Below are 20,692 nucleotides of genomic sequence, written 5' to 3'. Positions count from 1 at the left end.
TTGGGATTACCAAGTCCGCAATTTTCAACTACCCATCATAATTGCTGTCTTGCCTACATGGCTAGACGATTGCGAAAGAGCTGGCACTGCGTCTTCGACACCGTACTTAAAGTGCCGAGTACCTTGCATGATCTCTATAACGATATTTAAGGCCACCCCAGGACTTCCCGGTGTTTACGAGACAGCTAATTCTATATAGCGCCACCGTTAGAAGCACCGGGAGCCCCTTGGGGATTTTGCGCAGCCTGGGCTGCCAGCTGTAAAGCTGCTTGGGCATGAGCTTCTGCTTGATGCATAGCTGTCTGAATAACCCCTTGCTCATCGGCTGAAAGGTTCGAGGTGAGGTTCGTGTAAAGTTGCGGGTTCTCTTGTTGCATTTCTACGTGGTATTAGGTTAGTAGCTAAAAAAAAGAAAAAGAAAAAAGAGCGACGGTTCGAAGACACTTACTCATGAGAACTGTTCGGAAAAGTTGGTAAGGTTCAATCTTGTCGAGGGGTGATTCGAGTAACACGCTGTCTTCGCCAAGATCGTCTTCAGACTCTTCTCCTTGATCTTTGTACTGGTTTTCGATCTGGCTGAACTTGGCGGCTTCCTCATTGAGGAATTCGAGGTATGCTGTACTCTCGTCCCGAGCTTCGTTTTGCTCGCCCTCCGCCCCTTCTTCCGCATTCCAGTTGGTGTCTTCATCAGCCCATTCATCATCGTCATCGTAGTCGTAATTGTTCGAATCGTAAGTGAAGTCATCTTTCAAAGCTTCCTCGCGGTTCTTTAGGGCATTGGGCAGTGTCTTGAACAAACCCGTAATTCCTTGCAGGAGTCTCGGCCAGCCGGTGCTAACGCTGACAGGGATCTGGTCTGCGTTAAGGCTTAGCAGAGAGACGATGGCCACAATGCAGAGCTTCTTGTCGTGCACGCGACTAAAATAGTCCATGTTCATAAACCACAGGCTGAAAAACTTATTTGTCCATCCCTTACTTTCCAGAACAGCTAGAGTCAGCATCGGGTTGTAGTAGATGGCATTTATAACCATCTCCATGAGGTGAATCTTGTATGATTTAACCTTGACATCGTGGCCACTAAGAACCATCATGGCCATCGCGATGAACCCGGTAACGGATTGGTCGATATTGTTGCGAAGACTTAACATCATAGCTTCCGCCAGTTTGCAAGCGCAGATGCGGTCGACTCCACCAACCTTCTGATCTTGAAACATATCCTGAACCATCCCGTACAAGGCTTGGACGTATTCAGGCTTCTGGACTAGCTGGCTGGCACCATATTGCACGAAGTTGTCTAGAGCTGGAAGCATGTCCTCTAGATAGAGCTCAGCGCCGGATTTAAAGGTGGCGTGTATGAGTTCGAAGGCTTGCCACATAGTGGGCGAGATGCTCTTGGCGGCAAATGTACAGCTATCGATAATCTCGAAGACTTCATTGTAGAGATCTAGATTTGTATGTTAGCCAAGTAAATTCGTGTTATAGGGAAGAAGTCGTGAGCCTCACCGTATAATTTGTTCTCCAAAGTGACCTGAATAACAGGCATTAGGACGGCTTCGATGTGCAATAATACGTCCGGAGTGCTCTCTAGAGTCAGAATGAGGGTACCGATGGTCTGCAGGACACCCAAGGCTGTTATGCTCTTATCGTCTAGATAATCACCAAAGTCATCATCGTTATTATTGCGAGCGTCGTTCTTTTCAAGCAATTCACGAATAATCCGAAGATAGGTGTCCCGAAGCTGCTCGCTAAGAGCTACCGCAAAGGGTGTAAGTTCAGCAGCAAAAACTTCAACAAAATCTTCCATGACGTTAGCTAGTGCGTCGATATCGCACTCATTAGCCAACTTCAATAATTGTTGCATAATAGTAGGAATGCTTTGTTGCATGTTGGCACGGATAGGATCATGCCGGATCAGGGGCTGTAAAGCCAGCGCTGCCGTGACTCTGACAGGCAGATCGGAATCGGCCATGCAGTCTAGAATGTGCCGATAGATTATGAGCAAGTTGTTCTCATGCTTGAAGTTGAGTTGCTCAAACTTCTCAATGGTGTCGCACGCTCGCGCTCGGAGATAACCTAGAGGGCTCTTGAAATCGGGGAAGACGTATCGAACGAGGAAATATTCGATCTGGTCAGCAACCGGGCTCTTCTTGCCTAGGAGAACAGGGGCTAGTGTGCCGATCATCCTCAACGCACCCTCCTTCGCGATGTGGTTCTTCTTGTCGTCGGGCGCCTGCTCATACTCGTTCACAACTCCGTTGACGAACTGTAAGATATCGAACGTCTGCTTCCTGCGGGACTTGGTTAAGGTGACGAGGAAATTAGTTGCAGCAACATCAGGGGCCGAGACCTCTTCATAGAAATTCAACTTTCGATGAAGATACTCTTCAGGCTCGTCTTCGAATTTTTCCACATCCTCCTCACTAAGACACATGACGGGGAAGACCAAGTGAGTAACCAGATTCGTAAGATGAGGCTGCATCAAATTCCACATGGACTTCGGACGACAGCACTCGTCTAGGAAAACGAGAGTGTATGATAAGCACGGCTTGCTGAGCCAAGCTGTCTTAGAAACCCACTTCTCTATCTCCTGTAGGTAGTGTTTTAGTATTTCTGGCGCAATGGTATTCTCAAATTCCTTGCAAAATCTGGTTGACTCATCGCTCTTAGACGTGACAGATGCTGGATTACCGTGTCTAATAATTTCTTTGTTAGCAATCTTGTAGAAATACTCCTAGTTCCATAGGTACGTGAAACCAACCTAATCCAAAGCCTGTTGAGGTTGAAGTAGGCCCACTTCTTGGCCTTCCACCAGTGATGACGCTCTCTCTCATCGATATCATCAAGCATGGCTGACGCAGGTATCGCTTTTGAAACAGTATGAAGGAAGATTGTACACCATGCGATATTGACGTCGTGTTGCTTTAAGAAGCTAGAAAGTTCAAGCTAGAGCGAAGTGTTAAAACGAAAGTCAAATGAGCAATATTTATTGAGCAGCACACATACCCAGGTTGCATGCTTGTAGGCTTTGAGAGCAATGTGCAGCATTTCACCAGCCTCGTCACTTTCTTGGTTGACCAATTCATTGCAGACTTGTTGGAGTCTAGGAAAGCTAGCCTCGACGATCTTATCAAACTCCAATCGACTACTGTCTTGAGGACCTTTGAATCTGTATGCGCGGCAAGTGACCAGCAAGCACTGTAAACCGGCCAGAACAGATGGAGCGTCATTTGCGTGCAGTAATTGCAACGTGACATCCATAAAGCTGGGCCATTTTCCAGGAAAATCAAAGTGTAAGATGCGCTGAATCAGTTGTAGGAGCTGTTGACGAACGGGGCCACGAGAGGCTGCGAGGATGGGGAGGATGCGATCGCGAAAGCGTTGTTTTTCATCTTCCACTATGAGCGTTTCGTCAGGATAATGGTCGCTTTTCGACCAGCCTCGATTTGTCCGATTCTTGAGGTAGATGACAGCTAGAGGATCAACGGTGTTAGCAAGATGGAGCCGTAGTCCGAATAAGGGAGCGTTAGCATACTTGAGAGTCGGACTGAATCATCGGGCTCGGCAGTCAAGACGTCGAGCAGGACATCGGTAAAACCAGCATGTCCCTCGGCCTATTATATCCAGGAAAAGGTTTTGTCAGCACTCGTGCCCAACAACAGACGCGTCAAACATAGAATGTGGAATATAGGTAAGGCGCATCGCATCGCATTGCGTAGCCTAACACGCGGTACGGCATGGTATTGCAAAGCAAAGCGTAGCATGGCATGACATGGCATAACATAACATAACATAACATAGCATTGTAGTAAAGCAAACAATGTAAACTTACCGCCTTGAGTTCGAGCTCTGCGGCTCTTCGTACATTGGCGTCGGGGGAAAGGGTGGCAACGATGCGAGCCCTAACGGCCTCGGCATTCATGATGGATTCTCAGCTTTGACGTTGATCTCTTGTTCTGGTTTTTATGTTAACGTGTTGATAGACAAGAAGTAATGACGTTGTGATGCTCGGCTAGGATTCGGTATATGGTTACCCGTTTCGACGGGGTCAAACCAACAAGTACGAAAAAGGGAAAATAGAGGTGAGTCGTCGGTAGAAATGCGGTTTGTGATGATGATGGTTCAGCTTAAGGCGCTGCACCCAATTGTGGTGTGTAAAAAATTAATGTGAAGTTTAGACTGTCAGTGGTTACTTTCGTTATTTTTGCGCCGTCCGAAAATGGCGGGGCACACTCTGAGGTCGTGGAAGGTGGAAGGGTCTCTATCTACTTCGGTACCTACTACCTAGTACAAGCTTGGTGCAGTACTTTGGTACCTTCAATATTCCTCCCACTGATTGAAATACCCACTATTTTCCATGTGTAATCGTGTAATTTTTGCGCTAAACCATAATGGGTCGAAACTTGTAGTGGGCGTGTCACAGGCCTACTGGTGCTAGGGCTGCTAGGGTCTAGTGAGCACGCACCTTAAAACTTTGCGCTGGCAGAATTCGATAGTTTAAAGACGATAGAGTTCAGGTTCAGCACAAGTTCAGGCACTTGCGTACCTGCACACTGTCCAAATGCCTATTAAAAATCAAGTCGAGATGTGAATTTTGCTCTTGATGTTAACGTCAGTACTTGGTAAGGAATTTTAAATTTTTAAACTTCAAATTTCATGACTATGCCTGGATGGGTACACTGCTCTTCCGCTTAAGGTAACATTCGATGTCAACTGAAAACGTGAGTTTAGAATGTCTACATCTTAATAGGGCAACCCGGCAAACACATAGACGGCAAATTCATTTATATTCATAACTGCATACCTATGAAAACGACTCGAATGGACTCAATATGACATACATCCTCCATCATTCATTGATATTACGCACTTAACTGATTCTGATGTGAGGATTTATTTCGTCGCTATTTAGACTTATTATCATCTTATGTACCCCCTCGGATGGAATATGAATATATTAAAGACAAGGCCTTTAAGGAAATAGACCCACAGCATTCGCATGCGCCACAAGGGTACACGACTCGAAGGAATTGGAATGTGCAGCAGGTGAGACAACAACCTTGAACCGAATCAGTAGGCCCCCTAATTGAGAATGTCTAAAGAATTGACTACGTGTGCGAACTTGGAAGAGTTTATATCATGGAAAAGAATCACTAAATATTTTCATATAATCTATCTATAAATGCATATATATGTGTGTATACCAGGTTTTAATATGCAAGTAGTGTGTTTTTTCCACGTTTAAATACATGTCGGAACCAATGGACTCGAGGCTAAAGAGCGCTAAACTGGAAAGCCGAGGGCGGTCGAGGTCGTCACCGCCTTCATGTCTGTTATGTGCAACTTCCTAGCCCAAACTCTTTTAATATTTTGGTATCTTGGTACCTTATTCCGTCACCCATCACCCACGCTTGCCGCCCCTCAATCGAATTCTATTGGTTATTTAATCTCCTCCATTGATTTTGCATTGAATTTATTCCAGGGTTATGCCACTCCCGTCTCTCACCAAGTCTGCGATCATCTTGGCGAATTATTATCATTATTATCCCCCACCTCCGCACAGATGTTTTTTATTTTGCTTCACAGAATCAATATTGCTTTTTTTAATATGGCCAGCTACATACACCTATCCAATCCGGACTAGATTTGATCACGACTTCGGTACCTACTTGGATCAATGTTCTGGGAGACTTCCAAGGTTACTCATCTCTATCCCCTGAAGATCATCAGGGGATATAATATGTACGAATTTCCTCTTTACCACAACATTACATATCATAACACTTCTTTCCGAGAGCAAGAGTGATTTATATACGTAGTGGCCATCGACATGCGCGTTGATATCATGGGCTACTTTTTGCCGGATTCAAAACCATGGTACTTATTACGGCCTCTCCAATGGGGTGGCTAGCCGCCCGGCTTCCCCTTCCGAATATCCTGACAAACCACGTTTACCTATTGCTTGCCACAGCAATGGCAATATGTAGTAATCAAAGAGACCATATTCTTTCATATTTCTCAACAAAATCGCCTGATAGAACCTTCTATTAACGATTCCAAGGACATAACATAATAATATGACGAGACACGAAGTTGTTCTACTCTATTCTTCACGTCGCGAATAATGGCGGTAGAATGTACTTCTCGGTCCCGAGTCGATTGGATATCAATACAATCCGCTCACTTGGTGGGGATATAAGGAATATATAGAGGCGATTTAGATCCCGCCATGTAACGTCCAAGAAAGCAAATGGTGAAAAGCCCCCTTTAATATCGTTCCTTCAGCTGAAGCCACCACATGCCGACAGAAGATCGACAGAAGATGTACCCCTGAACCTAATACCAGAACGCTATACCGACCTTTGACTTTCAGCTTCTCATATTATTGTTAGAGCCTAGACACAATAGTCGTCGTACATATATGGAAATCTTAGTTAGCAACCCGCGCTGCCCCGGCCGGAGCTGGCGTAAAGTCCAGCGGGCCGAGTTCTACCTATCACATAGCACAGAGATGCGATGTCGCCAACAAGCTGGCATTACCCACGTGCCTGGTTGTTAGTTTTGGATCGGACCCGTTCCGATCAGCTTCCTGATAGGTGAAACTGGATGCAAGCCCGAATTCGTACCTACGTCATGTCCCCTTAAGAGCTTAAGTAAGGGATGGAGAGGGGAAATATGAGAACGATTGCGGATCGCATCAGCCCCAACAACTAGCCACGATAGTAAACGACATCGGATTTGTTGTGGCGATGCTTTTGGTGAAGCAATTGTCTCAGGCGAATTTATGTCTCTCCGGCGTTGGCCCCCTTTACCCGAGACATTACCTACTTTATATTCGCGATACGACGTTAAGTCAAATTTTACATAATTAAGTAGGCATTTGCCTTAAGGAATCCTCCCCGGCCTCACAGATGATGACCAATTTCTACTTAAGAGTTTCACTTAGAGCCTCATGACGTCTATGTGTTAGTCATAGCCACAGGATCCGAGTCGAAACAACTTCATACCTCACAACATAACTAGTACCGTGCAATAGTTTCACCACCGTCGTATCATCGATCCCCCGTATAACAGACTTAAATCATATTATAGGATGGATCGAGAGAAATCATCATTCTACCTTCTTAAGAAGAAAAAGGTGGTGATGGGTCGTTCGCCTGTCAAGATTATCACGTTATTCTATACTCCTACTGTTACCATACGTGCCACAGATTGTACGGTCGATGACAGCCTAAATCAACAATGATTTGTTTTACATCACTGGCATAGCGAATAGTGGCTTATGATTCGATGTGGACCTGTTAAAGGAGAAGCTCCTATCCATAATAGTAGCCCATATAAGGTATGGAGATGAAAACTCCTATGATACTCCCCTATAATTCACCACGCAGTACGGGATATATCATACTATGTGTAATCATGTTCAACAACATCCTCCTTCCCATCAAAGAGACTTCATTCGCATCACTAACTTTAGTATATCTTCCTTCAAGCTGAATACTTACAAACAATATTTGATCTCTACCTCTATGAAGATAAAGTTCACTAGTCCCCTTAAATAATATTCATCTAACATGGTCCTTCGACGAGATACTCTCAATTCAACTAGCAAACCGTTTATTCCATTAGACGAAGCATGTCTAGAACGAGTCTATAGACATAAGCTAACTAAGAAGTTACTTAGTAAACACTAGCCATCGTCAACATACAAACACTCTCCACCTAAAACCTTGGCCCGTTAAAAGAAATATGATCAACGGAAGGGCCTTCAACCCCCGATGGGATGCTCAAGTTAGAAGAATAGCTGAAGACATTGTAAGTGTATATGAGATACTTATCCTCAAAGCCTAATCTAGAGAGCTACGCCTATATATTCACAAACGGAAAACGGTATTCTCGCAGCATCAGAGGAGGGTCACGCATGAGAAGATACTCGTTCTTGTATGTGGACCTCAAGTCAAATAGGTAACTTGAATCAACGTTGCGCTACGGTTCATAAAGCAATACAACTACCTCAGGAGTAAAGGTGTATCCTTGGGATAATCAAGATTCAATAGGTAAGTCTTAGATTCCAGATCCCCGATAGATAGCTGCATCGTACCTACGAATCAAATTGTATCACACCCGGGCGAACTTGATGGCTTCTGATAAGGTCCAAGTGTGATCAATTATTATCTTCGGGGTAGGGGTACATTACTATGTCCAGGATATCGACCTATATGTCCATTCAAACTTGTTTCCTTGAATGAGAGTTACATAAAGGGTTAGGGTGTCCGAGGTACCTCTCCAAGGAGGTCACTATCCATCACTATCAATACAGGGGGCCGAGTATACTCACCTCAACATTCTATAGTTCGGTGTCCTGTCACAGGAATAGCTATTAGATACATATACATCAATAACGCCCTTACCGTTCATTATGTCCGACGTATCTATCCCGCGTCTGTGGACGGATAGTCAGCTAATGGCTACGATCAACACCACAGCATATCTGAGCTTCGATCTCAAACCGGTCTATTGGTACTACCATCCCAGCACTATCCCAGAGGTCTATCCGTCGTTGATGTTTATATTACCTTTTCTTACGAAGTAACGACACAGAGAATATTACACAATCTCTACAAAGACACCATGGCATCGACTTACATCCCGATCAGATAGGTAGGTAGGTACCTAGGAGTTAAGAAGAGCTATCGCGGAGATACCCCCTTAATCTACATTGACTACCTACCTAGGTACTCAGATGGACCTCAGATGACAGCCTTTGGTCTAAGAGAGCAGCTTGTGTACGTTACCTTATTCTCTAAATGAGCCCACGGCTGACATTGTGATCTATCATCGTACGCAGGGGCAGCATGTTAAGAGAACCACTCCATGGGAATGGATGTATCGAACTTGAGTCCTATCAAACTCTAAACGGAAGAGCAACGTTCCCCTTTATATAAACCCAGGTCAATATCGAGACCTATCTCTCATGGCCGTCTTGAGACTCCTACCATAGCAACCCCTAACAGCACCGGTATACCCATATCCAAACACACCGAAACAACACCATCCTCGGACCAACATCAACGTGACCGATATCCCACTTCCTCGACTTCATACCAGCTCATCCAGCACCCCCAAGCCACCCAACAGCACAGCCTCCACGCAAACCACGCTTCGGAACCTGAACCCGAACCCAAGCCACCTCGCCACAACCACCAAGCCCAAAACAGAAATCGGCTTCCAAACATCAAAACCGAGCCCTAACTCCCTCATCTCGGGCCGTATCCTCCATCGCAAAAAAGCACCTAACCCACCAAGCCCACCAAGCCCAGGACATCATCATCACCATCATCTTCACCGCTCCCTCAGGTCGTAATACCAGAGTGACCTCGCAGCCGGGCAGTGCAACCTCCGTCTCAGCAGCAGTAACACCCATCTCTTTCCCAACCTGCCTCCTACCTAATATTTTACCAGAAAAGTTTTCCCCAGCGACCCAAGAGCCACCACCTCGGTATGCGGCTACGCACGCAGTAAGCAGCCGTAGGGCCGGTCTCTCGGCATCTAGAATGCGCAGATGCTTCCGCCTATTTACTAACCTACATACATATGCACATACATACTCACACGCATGCATAGGTACGTAGTTTAAGCGTGCATGAGGTATGACCCAATGCGCCTGCCTTGCCGGCCGCGTTGTTAGTGCTACGCAGCACGCATTAGGTAGGTAAGTGTGTGGGTAGTAGGTAAAAGGGTAGGTACATATTGCGGCTCCGCGTGAGTCAGGCTGTGGCCTGCCTCCCTAGCGCCGCTGGGAGGTAGTCGCTCGCCTGCCGGGTAGGAACTTTTGGGAGGACCCCCACGCCGGGTATAGCAGAGCCTCACGGCTAGGGGAGCGGATGGGAGATGACTGATTAGGTATTTCCAGGCGAAGATTACATAATTCTTCGCTGTGGTGTATTTGTTGTATTTAGTCATCGTGGGTAGAGATCGGGGTGGTATCCGACGTAATATGGTTGTTTACACGACTTGAAGCTTTCATGTATTGTGGTGAGGCTGCGGTGTGAGAATTATGGTACAGCTTTATTGCCTGTTAGGTCAGTGTTCTGGTGTCTGTGGCAGGTCACCAGTCAGGAGAGTCAATAGGCTTAATTTGCAGTATCAACCTACTTTCAATCAATTGAATGGGTTCTAATGAAGTTTCGATATATCGTGCATTTTCAAAATGAGGACGTCTACGCGATTGAAACCACTAAGTTGGATCGGTGTTTTGTAGACACACGATATGTCCCCTCATCCCTTTTTTGAGATCCCCAAAGGATCAATCAATATAGCTTCAATGTCTAGGTAGCGGCCCTCCTTGAAGTAACCACAACAAGAATAGAAACCCCTAAAACATTCTTCCACTAAAGCAAAAAAACCGACCTTCCAACCCGTGTTGTTCCATTCCTTCTGCTATAACTACCCCTTATACTACACGGCCAGTCCTTTTTGCGAACAGACTATATGATTTACCTAACATAGGTACGTCCTCACAAAATAGGTAGACTTAAGATGAGACGTTTAGACGAGCAACCCTATGCCACGGCCACATCACATCACAACATTAGCGACAAACTTGCCTGTATAAGTCATAATTAAGGGGCATACGACACCACCACTCCCAACTTTTCGATAAATCAATAGCTCAATAAACCGATATACCACCAAATCAGCAAGCCATACAATCACATAGCACACAAGTAACACGAACCAAACATCCAACAATCACAATCACATCCACAAGCCAAAGCGCACACATACAGATGTCGACACAACCATCACCAGCAATGTATTCGTCCCCAAGTAACACCCTATCCTACCAACCCCATCGTAAATCCTCATAACCCAAACCCGCCCAACTTCCCCTGACCCCATCTCCATACAGCCAAGACGACCCCATACACAGACCCCTGGCACCCACACCGTCCCCACACACCTAATGCCCAAGACCCAAGCAGCCCAACTCGGCCCAACCCGAAGTGGCAGGTCGGTCCAAATAAAGTTAAGTTCCAGTGCGGGTTCGTATAGCCGTAGATGTACATGAAATGAAAAAGAACAATATGAAATAAGATGAGATGGAAATAGACACTAAACATCCGGAAATCCTTCGGTCTTTGGGTGGAACACCTAGCCAGGCATTATGCGTCTGGTCATTTCACACCATTATAACACTAGTCATCGTGATTTTTGTTTCCCTCTGTCCATGTCCAGATTAATGCAGACCCACACTCGCACTCTCTGTCATCCACATATCCACATGCTAGACACGCACCGACCGCTATCGACAAGCTCCAGCGTCAATCAAAGCAAGTACACCCTCCATTCTCTAGATCCTCTCCTGGTAGGTAGCGAAAGTAAGGCAAGTCCGGGAGTCCGAGGATAACCATGGAAGTAAGACAAGCACAGTTGGTAGCAGAATTCAGAACGTCCAGGAACACAAAGCTCAACTGTAACTGACTGGAAATGTATCGGATCCTCGCTCAATATTGATAGGCACAATGAGATTTTCATTTGCCAGGCTGGTAATCCCGAAGGTTGATAGTCCATTAAGGAAACTAGTTGTTCATCCGCATCTTAGTATCCAGAAAGAAATCTGTTGAATAGTCCACTGAGATAATCAGGTACTCCTGAAAAGTATTCCTTTGGTCCACATATCCATGGATTGTTCCTATCTCCGGTTAGAGCACTTTGAACATATTTCCGCATTGACGCTGCTCCGGTAGACATTGTGGCAATAGAATCATTGTCCAGCCCGTAGTGTCACGATTGGCCTCATGAATCCTGGTATGTGTTCTATGAACCCATGGTACTCCTTGGGTGGAAGTAGAATAGGTTCCATCGTCAGTGGGTTCGAGCGGTTGTGTACTCACCATTGATTGCCAGGTAATGGCATCAGCGCACTGCTCCAGATTGGGCCATATCTGGGGGTATCAAATCACGGGGAAATTGAATGAATGGGTGATGGATAACCCTGAGATATGTCATGGGAAGGGGTTCTTACCTATGTCAGGAAGCGATCTTTCAATGACTAGGTTTTCTTCTTTCTAGCCTTGTTCAGGCTTAATGGTCCAAGGCTGGCATGCCACTTGTCCAGAGGACTGAGTTCCAGGAAGCTGTCCAGGTGGAAGATTGTTTCCAGCGAAGTCAAATCCACAAGGAGTTTTGTTGATAAATCCACAGAATCCTGACGGATGTGTTCCAACCAGTGTCCTTGGTAATATATCCCTGGGCTGTAATCCTGGAACCGATGCTGGATTTCCTGTCCCGGAGAACCTGTCTTGTTAGTAGTACATGCACAGTGGGTGAATTGAATCCAAAAGGAGATACCAGGCTAAAATATTGAAAAATCTTGGAAATATCCTTCGCAGGAATGGTTGGCATATATATACAATCCGTCCAGTGCTCACCTTGCTGTCCGGATCTCGAGCCCTATCTATTAGTAAAATCATTCCAGCATCTCACCATAATGCACATCCGCGAACTTGGCCATGGAGTTCGCAAAAACCAGGGGAAAATAAAATCATAGCCTCCGTTGGCTGGATCCGGACAGCAAGTTGGCAGGAGTCTTGATCCGTAGATAGAAATACTAACCAAATAAAAAGAGAACTTCTTTTCCCCGCCGGCATTAAGCGTGGTATAAAATGTGTGGCAAAGAGCCAACTCCGTACAAAGGCATAGCAGAAACAATGGTCGTCGTTCAGTCAATTGAGGCCCACCCATATGCAAGTCGTAACGAAATCCCCGTCATAGTACGCCGTTATCCATTCTGGCCCCAGGGAAAGATGATGATTCATATGCGGTGAGCAGTATTCGTAGTAAAAAGCCGTCCTGTAAGTGGGAATGATGATGATGGTTGATCCAGGTTCTCAAGAGGTATCGGGTAACAACATTATTTCAAAAGTTGCAAACTTTGCAACTGTGCAAGACAACTCAAGGTCTGCAAAATTCAAATCCCGGTCTATCCTGTTTTTGTTTTTGCATGGCAAAAGCTCCGGAAAAAGACCACGATGCGGTGTTGGGACTCCAAATCCTGGGAATCTCGGCAATGAAACAATTAATCAATGAAGTATCACATGCAGGACGGGAAGAAGGCCCGTAGCACACACTCCAGCGGTTTAATTATCGACCTGAGCGATGAGACCGGTGGGCGTGCCTGGACTCGGTATGGCGATCGACGCTATCCCTGTCACGATGTCGCGAGGCTGAAACTGATCCACTAGTTGATGATTGAGTACTGGCTGCTGCTGAAGGGCGATTTGGGGCAGGGGCTGTCTCATACTGTGGATCTTGTGCTGAACCGTAGGACGTTGTGCCTGCTGGAGACGCTAAACAATCAGAAAAAGGGAATTGGGAGGTAATAATTAAAGACCTGTGGTGTACGCACCGCGTCCATAAAATGGATCTCCAGGCTGAACGGTTGGCGCATAGGCAGGGTTTGATGGTGATGGGTTCGGAGGGTAATAGCTACCAGGCGCTGCGGACGACGGGGGATAGCCCTGCGGCGCGGGTGCTCCTGAGGTCGGGTAAGTAGTCCTACTAGGTGGCATTGTGGTAATAGGTGTCCTCTGGTCCCTAGGATCTCTCTGGGCCGCGTACGGGTCATTGTACATAGCTTGTGGGTTGGTTGCCACTCTCGAGTCTGCTCCAACTAGCTGGAAAGGAGGTTCCTGGCCGGCCTGGCCAAATCCTGACGGAGGCATAGAGGGGTAAGTCACACTTGCACCTGGGGCTTGGAATTGCGACTGGGTAGTATACCCCTGCTGAGTGCTATACCCACCCTGAGGGTACGGCTGAGCAGTATACGAGCCAGCGGCTCCCGTGTATCCTGCAGAGCCAGTTCCTGGATATCTGGGAGTAGAATCACCGTACGGATCGCGGCTTGGGTCTGCCGATGCGAATCCGCCTTCAGTCGGACCATAATATTGACGGGACTGATGCGTGTCCGAATTGCGGTACTGGACTATAGGGGAGTTAGAGAGTCTGACATATACGCCGTTCGAGTCTCTCGAGGCAATAGTACCTCCGGCAGCGTTATTACGGCTCGCCGATTGTTGCCGCCTTTCTTGATCCCATCGCGCCGAGTCTGCTTTCAAGTCTTCGATCATAGCCTACAATGGCGCGGAAGCATGTTAGTCATAGCCATAATATACGAGGAAGTCGTCGATCGAGCGGTGAGAACTCACTGTTGTTAAATTTCGGTAGGCATTGATATAGTAGCCCTGAATGATCTGACCACTTTGGGGGTTCTAAACCGCAGACAGATGTCAACATTGAATCTTGACAAAACTAATAGATTGCAAGAATCATACCTCGTACGTGCCAGGTCGGACGAGAGCATCGTTTCCAAGGTAGCGACAGATGTCGGCAGTAATGACCTCGCGGTCTATACCGTCCCTTGGCACGAAATACTCATTCTGGCGGTTTTGAGGAGGCAGGTTGTTGCTCGCTGGTGCAGGACGTCTAGACATTTTGGCCGAGGAATAAAGGGAATTACCGGTCGACGATTATTAGGTGGAAAAGGGAGAAAGAAGTCGACGGTAGGACGAGGATAGAAAAACGTGGGAAGAGGAAGAAACAACAGAAGAGCGAAATAGTCGAGAGAAGATGAAGAGGAGTAAAGTGTGGGTGGTGGGGAGGAGAAAAGGGCGGCAGACAGTTTTGCTGGTGGGTCTGGAAAGAACAGTGGACGAGTAGACGAGTGGACGACGAATGGTCGAGTGGTCGGAGAGGACCCGCGGCACAAAAAAAGTCCTTATTATGCAAGTACCTAGGTACCTATCCAATGTATCCAATGTAGGTATGTACCCAAGTATAGTACTGCAGGCGAAAGGAGGGAAAGGAGGGGCCTATTAGGGGAAAGTGGGAAGTGACAAGGCACAATGGCGACACCAACTCGAGCCCGGACAGGGATGATGGCGTGGCGTGGAGTCCAATCCCTAACCAATCCCTAATCGGTGGCGATAGTTGACCTACAAGGCTTGCAGGATCACAAACAGCTGAACCTTGAAGACCTTGAGAGGATAATGTTAATGTAGGTATGTATGTATGGTAGGTATGAATGTATGTATGTAATACGCTGTACGGTGTGCTTGGCGATGGAACTGTACTGTAGCACCGAAGGGCGCCGGGATCCAACTTGCCGTTGTTGGGAACAACAAGATCGAAAAAACAGCAGCAGCAGAATCAGCAGAGACGGCGGACAGAACAGACCAGAAAGGACAGGAAGAAATAGGCGGATTAAGAAGCCGATGTCTGTCAGCTGAGAGAGTTTAGGATATGTCTTTCCCGGGTGCGGTGACGAGGCAGCAAGACCAATGAGTTGGTCCTGTGCGCGGACACGGTGGAGCACCTAGTGTCACTGTGTCAAGAGGCGCGTGGGAGGGTTTGGTTGGCCGAGAGGGAACCAGAGCCTTATTGAAAGGATGCTAATAGCAGGAGTAATAATATTAATGGTTATTAAAGTACTGGTAGTGATGAGTCTTATTTAGAAAGCAAATAGCAAATAGCAAGGCAGATCGAATAGTTTCACAGAGGCGACAGCCCAGTCTAGGTCTAAGTCGCGACCAAGGGATAGGATGGAATAGGCAGCGTTAGGTATCAGGCAGCGTAGTATAGTGCACTATGTGTGCACTATGCGAGTACACTATGACACTATACGTACCACTATACCACTATGCCAGTAAGTGCCAGTACCTATGCAGGTAGTGTAGCGCAAAGCTTACAGCCCACCGTCGTTCGAGATGCAACAGTGAGATTGACTCACTCGGGCTGACTAGGGCTGCTGGTGGCTTGCTGGCGACCTGTTGGGAAGCGGGAGAGGTAGAGATGAACCCCCGACGATGCCTAGGTGGTTGACGCGCAGAACGACCGGTCCAGAAAGCTGGGAATGATCTATCTCGTTGCAACGGAGGAGGGGTAAAGAAGGGCTTTTGGAATCAGACGCAGCAAGCGTCGCTATCGTTATCCAAATCCAAATCCCCTAATCGAATTCAGATTTCTAGACTAGAATTGGTGTATGTACCAGGGGTGACCTTGACGAATGTGGCTGATGATAGACCGATAGAGTGAACAACCTGGCCCTAGGATTTCCGGATATGGGAAGGATGAATGGCTGGTGCCCGTATGTCTCGCATCAAGTGGCAGCAAACACGCGCACCGCTTCTTCGATGCAACTCTTCGTGACGATCGGTCAATAATCCGTACATATAATCGATAACTTTTCCCCCTCGTAGCTTTAAAATTTGATGTTGACCGACACAAAAATTCCTGGGATTCTTAGGACGGAGAAAAGAAGGAAAAGCAAATGCTGCTTTCGAGGATCTAACCGAGAAAGAAACTTGTGTTGCAGTTCTGACTACTTAAAGCTGTCGGTGGAGCAAAATTTTTCGTTCGTTCGGTAGCCTGTTACGGATTGGGCTGCTTTGGCTCATGAAATTCGAGGAAACTTCCTTTCACACCGTTTCGTTCGTTTTGCCTCTGGGAATTCGTCCAAAAGAAGACCAAGAATTTTCTTAGAAATCTCCCACAGGGCAGAGAACGCGGTCTCTAGACTTCCTATTATACAAGCACGCGCTCCTCCTCTAGATTACGGGAGTATTCTATCCCATCTCATCCCATCCCACTCGAAGGAGTAATATCCTAAATTGCCTTGTTCCATCCCTTCATGGTTCCGATTGACACCCTACCGACCGAACATCTCTCCCAAATGAAAAAAAGATATCGTATTATGTATGTACAGATATGCTTTTTGTTTTTGATGAGTATCAACATCATCTCTTGACTAGGCCGGTACCGTTGTTCAGGGTTGTGACCGGACTGTAATCACGAGCGCCTTCATCCTCAGTGGCTAGATAAGTCGAGATGGGTCCCGCCACTCGAAATGTACTCATCCCGCTTGAAGCGATTAGGCATTTGTCCACCATGGGCAAAAGACGTGGCACACAGTAGGAAAAATGGGCGATAAAAAGCAGGCTCGTCGAAAAAAAACTGGAAATGCGTTCTCGCCGTTGGGTATCAATACATACTCTATGCACCTGAGCCCAAAGAAGTAGTAGCGTAATGGATGCCTGAAGGCTAGGTTAGCCAATCATTTTCGACCTCCGTCCCATTCCTGTAACATGATGACAATGGCAAATACTTATTTAGTGAGGTGAAAAAGACAAGTAGATGTCTACCGTCATGTTGCCTTGCGACATCATTCGCTTCATATCGAACCTTTTCTCTACGTCTTTCGTACCTGTCAAACTGCAATGCGGGTGGCGGCATGTAATTCAATTTCTCTTTTTCTCGCACCTAGCCATTCCTACTACCCATTGCGCGCCATCACACACCTCTTGCCCGTAGAGCCTCCTAAGATTTATTCCTACGTAGTAGTCCCCCTTTTGCCGCATGTGATCCTTAAGGGAACTCGCCGGTAGGGTATCGCCGCCACAGTGCTCGTGATACCGATGGCCTGTTCCGCCGAATCCGGATCACGAATGTACACGTTTCCCGGCTTATGCATCCAAAGCTTGAGCGACTTTAGAGATTCGAAGTCGTCAGTGCGAGTCCGCGAGCAACCCATTAATTCCATCCGGACCACCGTCGCGCTATCGTTGTTTGTGCCTTGCACAGTGGGTCGCGCAGACCGACATTTCTGTTGGACTAGAGGGGATCTTTCGGTTCCGTGCCGAGCGAGTGAACGTCTGAACATCTCTTCGCTGCACTCAACATAAACTATCGGCACAAGTCATCAATGCTCAGGGGCTAAATCCCACAGGTGCCTTAGTATCATATCACCTAACTTAAGACATAGGGAATGTGCATGTGGGGGTGGACCTGCTTTTTTCGAGGTGCACTTTAATGCTAGGGGGATGAGTTCGTGTCTGTTAGATGCCGTAGATGAAGAGGTATAGCATTTCATCTGGACAAATGGATAAGACAGAGTCCACCAGGGCGCATGTAGCGTTCGCTTCGAGTTTGAGTTGCATGCCAGGTATCGATTCATCCGAACTTCAATTTGCTCTGCCCATGTTCGAGCTTACTATTAGAGGCACTAGCTCTCCCGGGCTTCTTAGACGAAGACGATGATGCAGCAGCGGTCTTCTGACCGCGTGATACCGTGGAGTGATTGTTGGCAAATGTCCGCTTGCCACGTTCTTCGTCCTGAAGGTCTTTGGCGAAGTGCCAATCGAGATGGCTTTGGAGGGCCTCGGCGTCGTCGAGCCTTGCGTCGCAGCGCGTACATACCTTGATATGGTCGTCGATGATTGGTTTCGGGCCATTTCCTGTTCGGTTCGGCGACGCCTCCTTAGTCCAAATCTGGGGTTTACCCATATCTACTACGTCGTCGTCGTCGAGATTCTCCTCAGCGTCTCCACCCGAGGAACTCTCCTTCTTGGGAAAGAATCGCTGGATGCCGGGATTATCCACCCGTCGTCTCTTCTCCGGTCGTTCATGCGTAGATAACCCTGCCGAAGGCTCCCGACTGGTTCCTCTTAATTCTCGAGCTTCTTCTCCCTTCAGCAAGAAAGCGCCTATTCCTAAATTGCCAGTCACCCCGTCCTCAAACCCTCCTACGCTTAAGCTTAGGTTTGTACATGGCCAGACGCTACCTTCTTGGATAATTTGGCTGAACAGGATCTTGGCAAGTTCAAATAAGGTTGCCTCGTCGAGCGTTCTCCCTTGCGGAATGCTACTCTGCCGTGAGCGGGTCTGGCCCCCCTGGCCTCGGTGATGTAAGTTGATAGTCTTCGGCCTTCTCTTGTTTTCGAGAACACCCTCTTCCACCAATCGCGAAAATATATCTGCGGCAAAGATTCGCAGCCACTTGATACCTTGCTCCTGGTTATTTATGCTGGGTCTAAAGGATTTAGCAGATAACATGGACTTGATCTGCGTACGTGAATTGACCTCGCTAGGATCAATTCCGCGGATCGTATTGTAAAGCCAGACTCCGGTATCGTCGCCCAACTTGAGTTTCATCTGTTCCACTGGTACGAATAGTAGATCCTTAATTGTCTCCGTATTGAAGTTTGACACGACCTGATCGCCAAGCTTGCCTCCCAGGTTACGAATCTTAGTAAATTTCATGTCAGATAAGAAATGTTGCACAGCCCGATTCCGTATGACAGTCTGCTGGTTGGGTTTCTTGTACCCAGAGCCCAACTTACTGAGCATTTTATTGCCCGCTATGCCCGCCGAACATGTGTATCCTAGTGCTCGGCGGATATGAGCTCGTATATCTCGAACAATCTCTGACCCAATAAGAATGGCCACATCGTCCCAATCCGGATCATCTGTCTCTGCCTCTGCATCCTCAAAATCAATGAGCGCGTCCGCTTGCCAGTCCAGGGCAGTTATCGGCGGGAGAGGTAACTTCTCCGTAGGGTCATCATAAGGAGGAGGATTCGTAAGCTCCGGAAATCTCTGCAGAAGGATGGAGTGAATATGTGCGGATAGGTCGAGAAAGACCTCGTCTATGCTTGCCTTCTCGACTCGCTGCAAGTTGGGTGGTAAGATCTCCTTGATCAATGCGAGAATTTTTCGTGATTGAAGTCTGTAAGGATCCAGTGAAACTTTGTGGGTGCCGATGTGAGACGCTGCATCGTCATGATACGCCCATTTCTCGTCGCCCTCCTTCCAGGTAGCGACATGCTGTGCGATGAGCTTTGGGCAGAGCTTCTTTGCATCAGTCACAGTGCAGTGCCGACCAATGCCGAAGTCGCGTGCGGGATAGTTCACAGCAATCAGTCCTTGCCTGTGATTTTGTAAGTTAATCATAACAAGATACACGATAGAAGAATATGTACATACCACTGTTGGACAGCTAGGGGCTGATCTTCAGGAGTGCCGAGGCGCACCATTTCCACTTGAGCGTAAAAAGCATCTAAATCGACATGGGCGATGACGCGTAGAGGAGACGATGTTGAATAAGAGGTCAATAAACCTAACTGCCTATATGTAAATTGGGACTTCCGCCCGCCGGTGCCATGAATCGGCGAAGAGGGTTGGAAACGGGGTGAGGACATCCTCGTCCGGGACAGTGCGGACGGGTCTAGGCACTGCAGCTCTCAGACCCGGGAACGGTGGAGTGCAACAGTCCGGCGAACAAGTAACGGAGGTGTTCCCAAGTTCATGATCGGGAAAGCAAGAATCACCGACGTTCAGCCAAACCGAGATTCGACCGACCCGTGAGATGGTGAGAGGGATTTTCGGACCCGATAGGATAGAAGATGATGTTGGAGACCGAATTTAGTAATAGGAAAAGGGACCTCGGAAGGATTACTCGGGTAGGAGACGCGCATTCAGGTCCGCAAGCCATGACGCGCCACTCAGATGGCATATTTTGCATAATAAAGTGGAGACTAAGATTTAAGCTTAACTACGTCAACCCGTAACATAATGACTCTTTCTTTCCTGTCCTTTTTCCTCCTATGCTTGTCACTTCCACATCTACGTTCTTAAATTCCCGACGGCGGACCATAAGGACAAATCCGCCAACCCGCCAATTCAATTAATGTATTGAAAAGTATACTGTATAAATATAGTGTATGATGAATATATATTATGTTTCGTAATTTAAGGATTAAAAGGCTTATAAATTATAATATATATAAGTAAATATTTATTAAATAAATATAATAAGTTTTTTTATTTTTATAAAAATATTAAAAAAATAAATATTTAT

The 20,692-nt window shown here is 47.0% G+C and overlaps 3 protein-coding genes across 3 annotated transcripts; all 3 read right to left on the bottom strand.

The window, feature by feature from the left end:
- Nucleotides 1-191: 191 nt before the first annotated feature.
- On the bottom strand, nt 192-3,919 carry GGS22DRAFT_189629 (ARM repeat-containing protein; the record flags this gene model as incomplete). Its single annotated transcript, XM_047964874.1, has 7 exons — nt 192-379; nt 449-1,444; nt 1,504-2,693; nt 2,759-2,943; nt 3,004-3,470; nt 3,533-3,611; nt 3,830-3,919. 7 exons carry the CDS (start codon nt 3,917-3,919, stop codon nt 192-194), a joined length of 3,195 nt encoding a protein of 1,064 aa, XP_047817492.1.
- Nucleotides 3,920-13,314: 9,395 nt separating this feature from the next.
- GGS22DRAFT_24018 (uncharacterized protein) lies at nt 13,315-14,778 on the bottom strand. Its single transcript, XM_047966583.1, has 3 exons — nt 14,334-14,778; nt 14,208-14,270; nt 13,315-14,132 (listed from the first exon to the last, which is right to left on the bottom strand). Exons 1-3 carry the CDS (start codon nt 14,490-14,492, stop codon nt 13,386-13,388), a joined length of 969 nt encoding a protein of 322 aa, XP_047817491.1. The 5' UTR covers nt 14,493-14,778; the 3' UTR covers nt 13,315-13,385.
- A 3,083-nt stretch (nt 14,779-17,861) lies between these two features.
- GGS22DRAFT_24159 (sister chromatid cohesion protein Eso1) lies at nt 17,862-20,249 on the bottom strand. Its single transcript, XM_047966584.1, has 2 exons — nt 19,819-20,249; nt 17,862-19,762 (listed from the first exon to the last, which is right to left on the bottom strand). Exons 1-2 carry the CDS (start codon nt 20,031-20,033, stop codon nt 18,007-18,009), a joined length of 1,971 nt encoding a protein of 656 aa, XP_047817490.1. The 5' UTR covers nt 20,034-20,249; the 3' UTR covers nt 17,862-18,006.
- Nucleotides 20,250-20,692: the final 443 nt, after the last annotated feature.

Source organism: Annulohypoxylon maeteangense (genome assembly GCF_022496945.1).
Source record: "Annulohypoxylon maeteangense strain CBS 123835 unplaced genomic scaffold GGS22scaffold_11, whole genome shotgun sequence".
Lineage (NCBI taxonomy): Eukaryota > Fungi > Ascomycota > Sordariomycetes > Xylariales > Hypoxylaceae > Annulohypoxylon > Annulohypoxylon maeteangense.
Note: the sequence above shows the minus strand (reverse complement) of the source record. Positions and strands in the feature narration are given on the sequence as shown.